At 37.5% G+C, this 15,153-nt stretch overlaps 1 protein-coding gene across 1 annotated transcript in view; it reads right to left on the bottom strand.

The window, feature by feature from the left end:
* Positions 1-1,454: 1,454 nt before the first annotated feature.
* The window catches only part of ABCA13 (ATP binding cassette subfamily A member 13), a 514,497-nt gene continuing 500,798 nt past the window's right edge, over positions 1,455-15,153 (bottom strand). Inside the window, 3 exon segments of the mRNA XM_023226480.1 lie at positions 1,455-2,530; positions 3,239-3,376; positions 4,597-4,702. Of these exon segments, the coding sequence (XP_023082248.1) occupies positions 2,435-2,530; positions 3,239-3,376; positions 4,597-4,702 (340 nt within the window). The 3' untranslated portion in view covers positions 1,455-2,434.

The raw sequence follows: 15,153 nt of genomic DNA, 5'->3' as shown, positions 1-15,153 counted from the left end.
TCAACTGTTTAAATATCGAGTAAAGATAATCTATATAGTAAATGCTAGATTACTAGAACTGAGATAATCACTGTTATTTCTGTTTCATAAAGTACTCTACTCAGAATGATTTCAAAAGCAGGTAGTCTGTTTAAAAGTCTCAGTTGTGTGACCTTAAGCCCAAAGGTCTTAAGACAAATGTTTAACTCCAAAGGCATAAAATACCTGCATGACTTATAAATGCAATGACATTTTCAACATTAACATAAGATTTGACCTTTTGTATCCAGTCTTCTGGGATGTGGTGTTTTAGCATGTTGGGTTCCTCTTTCTTTCTGTTTATTGTTCAAAGGCATACCTTGAAGCACAAACTTCAAGAATACAGCAGTTCAAAAACCAGGAAAGAACCCCTAAGAGCAGAATATAGCAGAGCAAAACTCAATTAAATTTTAACCTTTCAAACTTTAAAAGATTTGGAATAGTTTCATTTCCTGCTTACCTAAATTAAATTGGATCCCTAAAGACACAAATAAAGATACAAGAAAATATATTGGCAAAAGCACAATTACATTCCAAAAATCGGGTTAAATTACAGCACATTTCATTTATTCACTGCAGTTTAAACAAGTTCATGTTTCACAAATTGGTATTTATTGATTCAACAGTCATAAAAAGATTACATATTTCTTTTGACAACTAGACTATGTTAGAATTAGAGAATAAATCATACAGCCATAAACTATAATTTATTTAAGGAAATGTAATTCATGTGTACAGGAGAATCAAAATTGCTCACAATAAAGCTATCTGTGATTGTTTTAATCCTTACCATTTAAAAAATATCTCTTATATAGAATGATATTTAGGAAATAGAGATTTAATGAAATCTTGCTTTAGTAACGAAATCTCATAAGGAGGTATATGCCTTTGATCACAAGCTGCTGGTACTCAATGTTAGTGTTGAAAAAGGCCAAATTTTAAAATAAGGTTAATGTGATTTTCTATTGAGGATTCAGAAAAAAATGTTGTTAAAAGAATGTTGAGAAATGTCTGAACTCAGAAATGTCTGACTGGAAACTATTTCAGCAGTGGATTGAATTTATGCATTTTACTAACTATAGGATGAAAAATACCAGACGTATATACCCTTTAAGAGCCATATCTGAGCACTCTCTATCTGACAATGCTTTGAAGACAACAGTTCTGAGAATGACATAATTTTTACAAAGCTCTTAAAAATATATTTTAAAATAAACTATGGCCGGGTACGGTGGCTCACGCCTGTAATTCCAACACTTTGGGAGGCGGAGGCGGGTGGATCACAAGGTCAGGAGATGGAGACCATCCTGGCTAATATGGTGAAACCCCGTCTCTACTAAAAATACAAAAAATTAGCCGGGCATGGCGACGTGCGCCTGTAGTCCCCGCTGCTGGGGAGGCTGAGGCAGGAGAATGGTGTGAACCCGGGAGGCGGAGCTTGCAGTGAGCTGAGATCGCACCACTGCACTCCAGCCTGGGAGAGACAGCGAGACTCCATCTCAAAAAAAAGAAAAAGACTACATACTATGCTGATTTTGCTTGTATAACTAGGAGGTAACGAGACATTCCCTTAAATCATTGGTTCTTAAACTGGAATGTGCTTGTTTAAGTCTCAGAATTTGAAATTCACTAGGTCTGGAGTGGATCCTGATAATGTACATTTTCTTGCAAGCTCCCAGAAGATGGCAATGCAGCTAATATGGGGACCACTACGGTTTGAAAAACACTGACTTAGAGTAACAAAAACCAGTAATTATTCATCCAAATTAAGAAAAAGAAAATGCATCTACATTTTGTTTATCTACCCTCATAAATTATAACCTGGGAGATTCTGGTAGAACTGTTGTAATTGATACAGAGTAACTAGTTCAATTTAATTAATTTTGCTAAAGTGTATACTAAAAGAGCTTTTCAAATCCTATTTTTTTAAAAAGACAACTTTTATATATAAAAAATTGGTGATTCTTTCATATCATACCATATAATGTCATCAGTATTAGTAAAAGCTTACATTAAAATCATTAAAAACATGTAGGGGGGCTCAGTTTTCTTAACAGAAAAGTGACATGTTTAGAGTGGACAATCTGTGACAGCCTTTCCAGCTCCAGAATGTCTCAGTTTGGACACTGTCAAATCATTCATGCCTTTGTCACAAAGAAGCTGGTGTCCATCTGGCATGGTAAAAAGAACAAATATCTTGGAGGAGCGCCCCAAAAGTCTGCAGAAAGAACAACCTTTCCATTTGGTGGTTATTAACTAACAAGGAGATTCAAAATAGAAAATGAACAAGAGAATGTAATTTAACTCCCTGGAGAGTGTGCCCCAGCTCCTTGGTTGTGCGCGTGCTTGTTTTATCCTTGACTGTTAATTGTAATGAAAGACAAGGCTTTATTCCTTACGGAAACTCCTTTAGTGATCAGACGGGCAAGTGATGTGTGTGGTGACTGTCAGTGGATGGATCAAGAGTAGATTGTAGAGTTTGCTGCTGCTCAGAAGCAAAATTAATAAATATCTGAAAAAAAAACATAAAAATGTTGTTTACTTATGATACAACCTTTTGGTCTCACTTACTAGAAAGGAGACATTATCTCAGAACACTGGCCAACTTGTCCTAAAAACCACAGATCATTAATTCATACCACTCCATCCCAAATCACATAAATATGTAAATCCATTGAGGACACAACTCTAAGAATGTTCATATTTCTAGATAATTATAATAATAAATCACCTAGACGTTCTCAATACTGTAAGCGTGGTTTTAGAAAGATATTGTGATGTATTTTTATATACATTACATAAATATTTGTATATTTATATACAAATATACAGTACAGTATATTTCTGGTACTCTTAGTAAACGAAATGCTTTTTGTTTCCCCAGAAGTTAGCTATCATTTGACTACAGTGGAGCTGCCCTGACAAGTCTTGTGGGGGTGAGTAAGATGGAGAAAGGAAGGTTAACGTGACATGATTTAATTAGTTGAATGCCCAGCATAATCATGAACAAACTGAAACTCTACTGAATGTCTATCTTAAGTGGAAGGGTATACAATAAACAAACTTTCTGACACCATCCTTATCCTAATTTTATAAAATTTAAAAAGATGAAACAAATAAAGTGGTGAATTGAAGCAATTTGATTAATTTTAAAATTGGCTAGATTAGGTCTGATGAACAGACCAAAATGCAACCTCCTGAATCATTCAAGATACTATACCTGCTCCAAAGTGGTTTGGTTAATGGTATAATGCTTAATATTCAAGAAGATTTTATTGTTTTCTATAACTTTGAACAAGTCAGCTAGGCATCCCCATCTTTTTGGCACATGATATTCTAACAAATTCAGGTGCTGTCCCTAAAAGCAAAAAAAAAAAAAAAAAGTATCATATAATTAGCATTATTAAACAAAATTGATCATACTACATTTAATTGGCAAATAAATTCAGTTATGTTTTCTCAACCTACACAAATAATTTTGTGAGTCTCCAATGAATGCCTATTGATGACAATTTTTCATAGGGTATATTTGACAAATGACATTCAACTGTGTGGCATTGCTGTTCTGCCCCCTGATGTGCCCAACCTTGCAACAGCATGGGAAAGCCCTGTTTAAGGAATCATAAGATGCCCAAAGATATTTGAAATGTAGTAATTTAACATGGCCTAAGAGAGATGGATGGAGGAGCCCTGAGCTTTACACTGGGACTTGGGCTTGTCTCTCACTGTTCTCATCATTAGCTGAGCAACTCTTGGGAAGACATTTAAACCTCTGATCTTTGTCTTCCTGTATGCCAATGGAGATAATTATATCTGTTTTATAGGGTAGCTCAGAGTCATAATTGAGCATGAATGAGTCTCACACAGCATGCTTCTTCCATAGTAGGATTTCACTAAATGACAGTTGTTGAAATAAATAGATCGTAACTACTTTATGGACTACAACCTGCTAGAAGTTATAATAAACCAGCATCCTGCAGTTATCCAAGAGATTTTTAGACAGTGCTTCTCAAACTTTCGTGTTCATAGGAATCGCCGGGTCACCTTGTTAAAATGCAGATTCCCATTCAATAGGTTGGGGCCTGTGATTCTGCATGTCTAACAGGTCCCAGGTAATGAAGATGCTGCCGGTTCAGTGACCATACTTGATGATAGCAAGTTCGTAGAGGATTGTGATCTCAAGCACAGGGCTCTTTCTGTGAAGCAATGCTGAAACCATCAAGCCTATAAACCCTACAGCAAATATATGGAAGAGATTAGCTTTTGCAATCTTCTATGCTGAACAAGATGAGCTATGCAGTGGACTTATGCCCACAGATAAGAGGCGTGATATGTAATCATAGGCTGCTCTGGCCGATCCAGCAAGCAATTAAGCAGGCTTGTTACTCTTCAGAGTGGTCAAGCAATATCAGCTATCCATGCTATTTTTGGTAGGGAGGCAGGGTCTATACTTTGCAATGTGACTAAGGTAACAAGTAGTATCTTATAACAGCATAGAATAAAAACAGAAAAAGACAGGTACATTTATTAGCTTTTTTAGCTGAAAAACAAAGAAATAATACAGGATATTAGCACTACCTTGAACTGAATTCCTGGAAAATAAAGCTTCAAGTGATCAGAAACAGTGCAATGTTGATTTGCTTCCTTATAGAGCCAAACTTTGACTGTATAACCATCACCAAACCTGAGAGTTAAATAAAATAAAAACAAGATCATTATCATATTGACCTAAGACGAGTACATTCTAAGTCCATTTTCACACAGAGGCAGAAAAAGGAAGTAACTACTCCAAATTGTTGGGAGTTTGGATTCTCAATATAAGACACAGAAATTAATAGTTAAGTCAATTACACAGTTAATTGTTTTTCATTTATATTGACAGACACTGATTTACCTTAAAAAAATTATCAGCAAGTCCCAGAATCAATACCCAGTCAATAAAAGAGGGAAGGTGAAAATGTAAATGGTGAAAGCAAAGTCCTGAGTTAGTGGAAGTGGGAAGCTGGGCTGGAAACTGGCCCTGGGAAGCATGATTGTTGGCCTTATTGCTTCAAGGTCTGTATTGATTAAAATTTGGCAGGGAAAAGATGAAAGGGATTGCATATGTAATTACCAGGCACTTGTTTGTTTGTTACATAAAAACGTTACTGCAATTATACTTCAACCCAGCCTAGGTGGACAGGCCCTATGACTGCAAAGGAAATCTCCTGCCTAAGGGGCTCTGTTCCTCACACTGTAGAGTTATAGACAGTAGTTTCACTGGTGTCCCATCAACAAGACATGAGCTCATACTCATACCCTAAGGTAACCTCAAATAGCAATCTCCAGTAATGTAGGGGTTCTCCAAAATCTATATGAATTATTCTACTCCCTTATCTCATGTGGTATTGGGCACTTCATAGCATCCCAATAAAAATCTGTTCAATAAAGGACAAATACATGAATATACTCTGATGACTAAAATCTCTGCCCATTTTGTTCACTGAAGCATCTTTTCTAAGTACCAAGCACAGTATAAGTACCTAGTACCTAGCACTGGTAAATATTAGTTTAATGAATGAAGAATGAACAAATGGCATGCCCAGTCTTAGTAATCGTACTCATCTCATTTACAAAGCATTGCTGGGGAAAAACGTGTTACACTTAAGTAAATTTTCCCTAAATGAGGCTGATCCCTAATAGATTTATGGTCAAATTATTTTTCAAGTCTGTCTGTTTAAGACAGGGGACCCAAGACAATGTGACCTTGTGTCAGTGACATAGATCACCCTTGTGAGCACCAATGGAGCTCTTTGCCCTGGGGTTCTGTTTTCCTGTCCTCCTGCCTTAATTTCAGGATGTCACTTCCCCATGAGGTCTGTGCATGGCCACAGTAGCCTCCCATCATTCGAGTTGATGGTTTCTAATCTTCACATGGCTGAGAGGTTGGTGAGGACACTGATAAAATATACATAAAAGCATACAGACAAGCACCTGTCTAACATTTCTATTTGGCTATCTCTCAGAATTGTTAAAGGCCAACACATTGGGTTGGTACAAGAGGAATATATTCTGTGGTCATCCCTCTTCTCAGCAGTATGTTACAAGCTGTGCTGCTGAATAACACAATCAACCTACTGTGTCTTCACCAAATCCCCCAAAGTGGGTGTATTTGTCAGCGTTTCATGAAAAGAAGGGATTGAGACCCAGGTGGTTGAAGGGGCTTCCCAAGGTGAAGCACCATGTTACTGGAGCTTTGTAAATGCTCCTAGGAGAGCTCTCAGCTCTGTGTGGGCATGATGTTGTGTTCTAGGGGAGAGGGGATGTGTTGCATGGAGATGTGTTTCTGGTCTCATGTTTATTAATGATTCTGATGGCATGACAAAATGTAGTGTTTGCACTACTGAGGTTGAGTCCAGCTCCTCCACATACTAGTTGTGTGACCCTGGAAAGTCTGGTAAATTTTCTAACCTCAGTTGCCTCATCTAGCAAACACATTAATTATAGTATCTGCCTAAGAAGGTTGTGAGAGGACTGACTGAATTAATTCTTGCAAATTACTTGCAACAATGTCTGGCACTGTGTAAATAAGTAGATAAATAAGCAGTGAAATTTAGGATCTATTCAGAATATGACCAGAACAGAAGAATGTTCTTCTTGGAGTGAAGAAGCCTACTATTTAGGGAGAACTTAGATAAAAGCAGATAAAACAATTCAAACATGAATAGGAAGCACTAAATAAAAATACAATGGTATGAGAAGACAGTGGCAGAGAGATGGCTGTATGTTCTTATGCATATTAGGATTCATTTTCACCATTAGTAGAAATTGCAGCCCTATGGGTGTATTTTGTTAATGAATTTTGAAAATTTCATGCTAAATTCCAATAATTATCTAATAAATTCTCTATAAGCACATATGCATATTGATAATTAAAATTCTTTCAAATTAAAGTTTCATTTGAGCTAAAAGAATTCCAACTTTACTGGGAAGAATATGAATTATACAAAAAGAAAAATTACACAAAAATTAAACAAAAAGTAAATTATACCATTCTCCCAAAATAGAAACACTCTAGAGAAAATATGACTGAAATAGATATGAAATAGGTTGAAATAGGTTACTCAGGATCTCTCTAAAACAGTTAACAGTTAAAAAGACTTCTAAACATAAAAATATAAAAGCATGGCACCTTCAACAACTTAGACACTCTTTGAAGATTATTAAATTCATTATGATGTAAACACTTAACATTAGCTGGACTTTTTCATTTCTGTCTATAACATACACAGTTATATCAATAATCAAAATTCCCTGAAGGATTTATTTGATTTACATACTTCCATAGAATGAAAGGTTGCAAAATAGCCAAGGAGTCATTTATTTCTATATTCACTCATTGATCTAACATTTCTAGATAATACATTATGTCCACATTATTTGTATAATCGGTGATTAAATAGAGATAAATAAATAGCATTATCTGTAGGTAGAGATGCTTACAAGAAACATTCTACAATTTTTTGAGGTACAACATTTTGGAACCACAGACATTAAATGTAATGTATTAATTAATGCTAAAACAGAAGCAGGAGTAATACATGAGTGGAAGAAAAAACATACACACACATGTTTTGAAAGTCAGACACTTCAAAAGCAGAACAAAAGAGGTGGCAATGCACCTGCAGAGACATTTCTGAAAAATCACTTATCAAGTTGTACCAAGTGCCTATGAAGATTTGCATTCCTGGGCTTAAGGTTCCTCTTATAAACCTCCTTCTCCCCAAATTAAAAGTCATGATCTGTAACAAATACATTGATTTCAGGCTCATCTATTAAAAATCCCTACAAGTAATACTTAATGAAGAGACATGGCTATTATATAACATTAAGTGCAAAATAGAAAATCATAGACTCAGTGTTATGTTAATGATGTAAATATGTTTGCATAGTCAGAGCGAAATAAATTCTGGAACGTTATTTGGACAAGAAACAATCGTATAACTGTTAGGTTTTTTTCCTTATACTATTCTGAATTCTAAAATAATGAGCACATATAACTTTATCATTAGAAAGAAAAAATATACATGGCTTCTAAGAGAATTAAAGGAACATACTAATGTCTCACACTCTACAACTGTATTTCAGTTTCTGATTTTAAAAATCATTTATTTAGGAACTTTTTGTCACATTGCCTCTAAAAATTAAATGCATAAAGTTCTTTTTGGTATAGAAGCTAATCTTAGACTTTAGAAAATAACAGGATTCGTGAAACATGTAATATTTGTATTGTGTGTTTATAGATATATGCCCACTGATTTCCATCATCTGCCCCATGAGGAGTCTATTCACACTCACATCCACAACCCCATACATGTGCCCTTCCCGACACATATCTGAGTAGAGATACCTTTAAAGACGACTTCTCCCTAATCCACCACAGGGCGAGAACAGAGAGCAGAGGGGGACCAGGACTTCTGTGGTCTCACGTTAAACTCTCATCCAGCACAAGTGTTACGGCACTGACTGTGGAATATGGGGCCCCCGCTACCTCAGACTACATTGGTCCCTAATTCTCATCTTCCTGCCTCACCACACCACACCCCACTCCTCATGGGTTGGTGCCTCAACAAAGTACCAAATTCCAGTGATCTGCCCTCAGCTACTGAATTGTAATAGGTTGCCTTTGGATGAGGAGAGGAGGAGAGGGTGGCACTGAGGAAGAGTGGCTGAGCAAACAGCAGGATGCAAACATTTATGTGAGCACTTGATGTGTAGCTGGCATCTCTGTATTATTAATAGAAACTTCCTCATCGTTATCTCAGTCCTCATGATTACCCACTGGAAAGAAAAGGAAACCAAGAGAGAAGACTGAGCACATGAGCTCTGTCCTGCATCCTCTGTGAGCGAGGCACCAAACACATTATCCCAGTTAATCCCCACAAAATACTGATGTTGCTATCTCTGCCTCTGATTTACAGAAGTGAAGTGGATCTCAGAGAAGCTACATAACTTGTTCTGGTCACGCAACTCCAAGGGAATGGAGGGAGTTACAGTTCCAATGCTGAACACTTAACCTCAAAACTCCAGCCTGAAGCAGGATCTCATCTAATCGTTAATGCTCTTACATCCTTTATATTAATACTTTCACATCGATAATTTCATTTTACTCTTATCACACCTGTACACGGACTAGAACAGATACCAGTTCCTCTCTATAAAATGCAAAAATTTGAGACCCAAAGAGATCAGGGGATTTTTTCTTTGTCACTCAGCTTACTGGCAGAGCTGAGACCATGGGGCTTACCTCACAATCATGTCCCTTCATTGCAAGCACCTTTATTATTTCAACTTCAGTTAAGTTTGGTTTGGATCATTTTTCAATCATTGCATATGCAAATCAGAATGGCTGTGAGGATCATAGACCCAAGGTATTAACATAAAGAGAGCCTTTGACAAATAACAACAACAACAAAACAGTGTTTGGCAGCTGGCAATCACATTCCTCTTGGAGAAGAAACCCTCTTTGAAAAGAGCTTCAATATGCTTCTGAGTTTAAAGACAGTATAGGGAGATGACACAGCTTCACAATAAAAAAAGAAGCTTGATTCATGCTAATACGCATCACTCCATAAACATTGCTCTCTGTGGCTGGACGTGTCACTTTCTTAAATGACTCCACCAGTCATAGATCCAGATTAAAGTGGTTGGGTCAATGTCACCTCTAGGAAAGGCCAACAGAACTGTTTCAGAACTCTGGAGGCCATGTTAACGTCATGTCTGAAAGACTCTGACTCAATATCAAACTCTTCAGCTTTTCCACGAGGCTCTCCACGATGTAACTAATGCATCTAAGAGTGTCCTTCATGCTACTCACAACCAGATCTCCTTTCCTCCATCCATTCAGTACTAATTCAGCGCTCACTTGTGCAAGGCCCTATTCTGGCTGTGAAAGCCCTTTCTGCGTACATGCAGGTGTATGGTACATTCAATGCCATCAGTTGTTACAGTAGAGCTCCAAGAACACAGGACACATAAACCCTTCTGCTACTGACTCTAACACCCCTGCAGATGCCCAGTTCATATTTAATGGAGTAATGAGTGAATTAAATTCTTTGTTAGGCTTTGGTGTAATGAAAACAATATTTCTTCCTTAACTGAACAGCAAAATGTATATCTATTTTTTTTTTCTTTCTTCTTTAGAGTAATCAAAAGGGATCATTTTAAAGTAAGGAACAATAGCCAAGTCAGCAGGACAAAAAAATTACATAGCCTCATCTCCAGCATTATATCATTGTCACGAACTAAACAAACATGATAGAGCATTTTGTTTCCAAGGTGGTGAGGTGACAGCTATATGACTCAGTCCCTTATGTGGCCTCTTGCATTTTTAATGATCTCTGAACATTTCCCTTCATTTCAGAAATACCCTAGAGTCTAGATAAACAAAAGATGCCATTTACAGCTGACAATATTGCAAGAGTGGTTTGCTCTATTCCTCAAACTTGACAAGGAAGCATTTCCTTTCCCCCACACTTTTAAAGAAAATATTGGGAAATAAATGATCATCCATGAAGTTGAAATTCTTACACATGATTTCCACTATGAATAGCAGCAGACGAGTTTTGCTTGGAGCGTAGAGGAGTGCCTAAAATTCCATTATTGTTGAAATAAATTATGTATGTGATTTTCTGTCCTCAGCCACCAAGCTGTTCTCACACCAGTCACCTTGAGAGGCCAAGAGAGCTAAAGTAGTCATTTTCTTCCTGATTTTCTTTTCTTTCTCTCTGTTTTTTTTTTTTGTTGTTGTTGTTGTTGTTGTTGTTGTTGCTGCTGCTGCTGTTGTTTGTTTGGGTTTTGTTTTTTTGTTGTTTGTTTTTCTGTTTTTGTTTATTGCTTTATGAACATAATAAAGAAAACATCCCATAGAAGAAGCCATGCTACTTTCTGGCTTGATGAGTGCTGCCCATAGAGAAGCCTGCAGTACTTCATGGGTGAGACCCGAGGAGGAAAACGCCAGTATTTAAACAGGGAGCCTTCAAAGCCAGCACCCCACTCAGCCACCACCTGTGCAAAGATGGCAGCTTTGTAAGTGTTTCCGTAGGGGAGGGGGTGCTCTGCTGCAGGCACACAAGCAAACCCTCTCTATTCTGTTTTGCTGCTGTTTTAAGTTTTTGTGGGGACATGGTTCCCTTGGGAGAGTGGATTAAACTTCTTCTGAGTTCATTTTCAAAGGCTTTGCAAATAACCTGTATGATCTCCAGTCAGATCTCATGAAATATAGCTCTTAAATAAATAATGTAATAATAAGAAAAAAATGCATAATTGCCTTAACAGAGAATAACTGCTTTAGGGTGCAACCTCTCTCCCATTGTTAAGAAAAGGCTGTGATAAGCCATGTGCTGGGTAAGATACTCTGGGCTGAAATGTGCCTGGGACTTTCCAACTGGATGCCTGGGTAAGGACAGCACCCTGGCAGCCAGGGGCACAAGAGGGGAAACAGCTGAGGATGCAGGGAGGGGCCAGGTGGATGGACAGCCCAAGGATCCCCAATTACTTCTCTCTTCAGGCCCACCATTCAAAAATGTTGGAAAATTACTAAATTCATGGAATTATTGATACATTTGGGTGTATGGCTGGGGGGAGGTGGTGATACGTGGCTGGCTCCCCAGGCACTGGAGCACATGCCCAGGCAGGACTGTGCAGGTTCAAAGACAGGGCAGGGCACACAGGCCTCTGACTCACCAGGAGTTCATAGAACCCTTGAGACAAGGGTCCTGGACCCCCCGGCATGAAATCAGGCACATTTTCCTAAATCTCCCATGGGCAGGAAAGACCCAAGTGACAGCTGAGTTATGAAAGTTAATGAAGACTGTGAATCTTTTCCATGTTACTCTGGATCCTTTCAAACACTAAGTACAAACTAGAGGAGCTATAACAAAGAAAGTACTAACTGGGATCAGCTTCTCCACATAATGGTTGGGGGATGCCTATATGGGAGGCAGTTGATTCCTTGCTTTGTGAACAATTGTGCTGGAGTGATTGATAAAGTCTTCTCAAAAGGCTGGTGCTTGCCCTTTAATTATTCAAATACGCCTCTGTACACAATAAAATTAATACTGTAAATGTTTACAATAATGAGAAGAAAGCAGGGGTCGTAAAAAGTCAATATAGATGTGTAAAATTGAACTCTAAAAACAATAGACCTAGACTCCGTATTTTACAGGCCCAATCACTTCAGGTGTAGGTACAATACCGGCATGAAGCAGACATAAATAGATGTCTTTGAAAGAATTTAGCCAAGACTTCCATCAGGACAGTATGAGGAGTTCTGCAGACTCATTTCCCAGTAAGACTGCTGAAAATTATTTTTTAAAAAGTAATAAAGTCTCTAAAATGGTACTTTTCTGTATACAGCAAGATAAAAAATACAGTTATTCAAGAAAGTCTACTAAAACTAAGTAAGAACAGTAATAGTCCGTGGCATTTAAAACAAAATCTACTCTTCTCCTATCTCCCAGCTCAGGGAAATGGAAACTTCACTCCAGGCTGCTGCATCCAAGAACGCAGGGCTCCCTCCCACCTTAGCTCTCCGTGAGTGAGCGGTCTCCCCCTGTCATCCTGGCCCCAGCCACATGTTCATGAGGTTAAGTTGCCAGTGAGTACAGATGAGGTGATGGTGACCTTCTTTTACCCAGCTCTACCTCATTAGACAGAGGCTCACTGGACAGAGGCTTTAAGAACAGCATTGCTGAGAATATTGGGGTCCCCCTTGTTCTTGCCTCATATCATGGTGTAGGGTTTCCACCATAGGAGAAGCAAGCTGAGAGAATCTGAGGTCACTGTCCTCGCTCTCCAATGAGTGTTCAGCTCCTAAAGTGGGAGCGTCATTCAGAAAGAAACATGACATTGCTCCCATTTCTAGCTCGAGATGTGGCTCATGTATGTTTCCTTGCCTCTAAAGAAGCAAGCCATAAACAGATAACTGCTAATCTATCCCCAAAGGAACTGTTTTGCTGTTGTTTAGTTTTTCTTGGTGTTTGTTTGTTTGTTTGTTTTTGTGTGTTTTTTTTTTTTTGTAACAAAATGTGGAGAAGTTCAACCATAAGGGTGTTCTTAATAATTGGAAGCTGTGGTTAAAGGCAATTGGGAGATTGATAGATTCATTGGAGATACAGGCTAAACTATAGGCTGTCTAATTTACCAGAGAGAACAAGGGAGACCACCGGAAGGAGCCCTCCCAGTGGCAAATTTGTGATTAAAACAAATCTCAAACACTGGTCTCAGGAAGGAGCCCTTTAACAGAGCCTAAATTTGACAAGATTTATATGTAGAACAATTTATGCCCATGATATTGTTGAAAACAATACAGCAATCAGTGAATCTTACCAGCTGGGTGTGGGTAAAACAACCAGGCAGAAGCAATCCCAAGTTACTTTATAAAATACTTTGAGATGAATGGAAATGAAGGGATAACATTCCAAAACTCATGAGATGTAGCTAAAGCAGTGCTTGGAGAAACATTTATAGTAATAATACTTACATTAAAATGTAAGAAAAATTACAAAATAACACTCAACTCTGTATCTTAGGAGACTGGAAAAAGAAAAGCAAACTAAACCTAAAGCAAGAAGACAGGAAATAATAAAGTTAGAGTGGATATTGATAAAATCAAGAATATAAAAACAATAGAAAAAAACGAAACTAAAGTTGACTGTGTAAGTTTGGAATGCCATATGGAATATGACTATGAAAAAATCAACAAATTTAACAAATATTTAGCATAATTGACCTTTCTTGGTCTCTTTTTTTTCTTAAAAAGAGAGATGATTCAAATTACTAGTATCAGAAATGAAAGAGAAAGCATTATTGCTGAACTTACAAAAACAAGCCATCTTTGATGGTTTCACTGGTAAACCAAATGTTTTAAGAAATAATACCAATTTTTCACAAATGTGTTTAAAAAATAGAAGTGGAGGAACACTTTCCACTTCATTCTTCGAGGCTAGTATTACCACAATACCAAAACCAAAGACACCACACACACACAATCTCAAAAGAAAGGAACATTACAGACCAATATCTCTTAAGAATATGAACACAAAAATCCTCAACACAATACTAGAAAATTAAATGCAGTAACATTGAAAAAAATTAGACATCATGATCAAGTGAGATTTATTCTAGAAATGCAAGGTTTGTTTATCATTCAAAAGTCATTAATTTTTTTGTTTACCCAGAAGTCATTCAGGAGCAAGTTGTTTAATTTCCATGTAATTGAGTGGTTTTGAGAAATCTTGGTATTGATTTTTCTTTTATTTACATCTATGTGTCATCTATCTATCTATCTATGAAAGAGAAGTGTCTCACTCACTCTGTCACCCAGGCTGTAGTGCAGCGGTGTAATCTTGGCTCACTGCAATCTCTATATCCTGGGTTAAGGCGATTCTCCTGCCTCAACCTCCCAAGTAGCTGGGATTATAGGTGTGTGCCACCACACTAATTTTTTTTTCTTTTTTTTTTTTTAGTAGAGACAGAGTTTCACCATGTTCGCCAGGCTGGTCTCAAATTCCTTGCCTCAAGAGATCCACCCACCTTGGCCTCCGAAAGTGCTGGGATTACAGGGGTGAGCTACTGCACCCAGCCTGATTTTTACTTTTTATATTCCACTGTGGTTCAAGATTTCAATATTTTTAATTTATTGAGACTGGCTATATCGCTGAGCATGTGGTCGATTTTAGAGTATGTTCCATGAGCAGATGAGAAGAATGTACATTCTGTGGTTGATGGGTAAAGTAGTCTGTGGATGCTTATTAGGTCCAATTTCTCAAGTGTCAAACTTAAATCTAGAATTTCTTTGTTCGTTTTCTGCCTCAATTATCTGTCTAATGCTGTCAGTGGGGTGTTGAAGTCCCCCAATATTATTATGTGGCTGTCTAAGTCTTTCCATAGTTCTAGAAGTACTTGTTTTATGAATTTGAGTGCCTTTGGTCATTCAATATTGGTTTATTTATCTTTTTATTATTGAGTTGAGATACATATCTACAGCCATCTCTCTTCTGGACACCAATTTCTTATCAGGTAAATTTTTCCCATTCTGTTGTCTTTTCACACTTTTGATAGTGTCATTTAAAACATAAACATTTTTTATTTTGA

The sequence above is a fragment of the Piliocolobus tephrosceles genome, chromosome 8, assembly GCF_002776525.5.
Source record: "Piliocolobus tephrosceles isolate RC106 chromosome 8, ASM277652v3, whole genome shotgun sequence".
NCBI classification, from domain to species: Eukaryota; Metazoa; Chordata; class Mammalia; order Primates; family Cercopithecidae; genus Piliocolobus; species Piliocolobus tephrosceles.
This window is presented reverse-complemented; position numbering and strand designations above follow the sequence as displayed.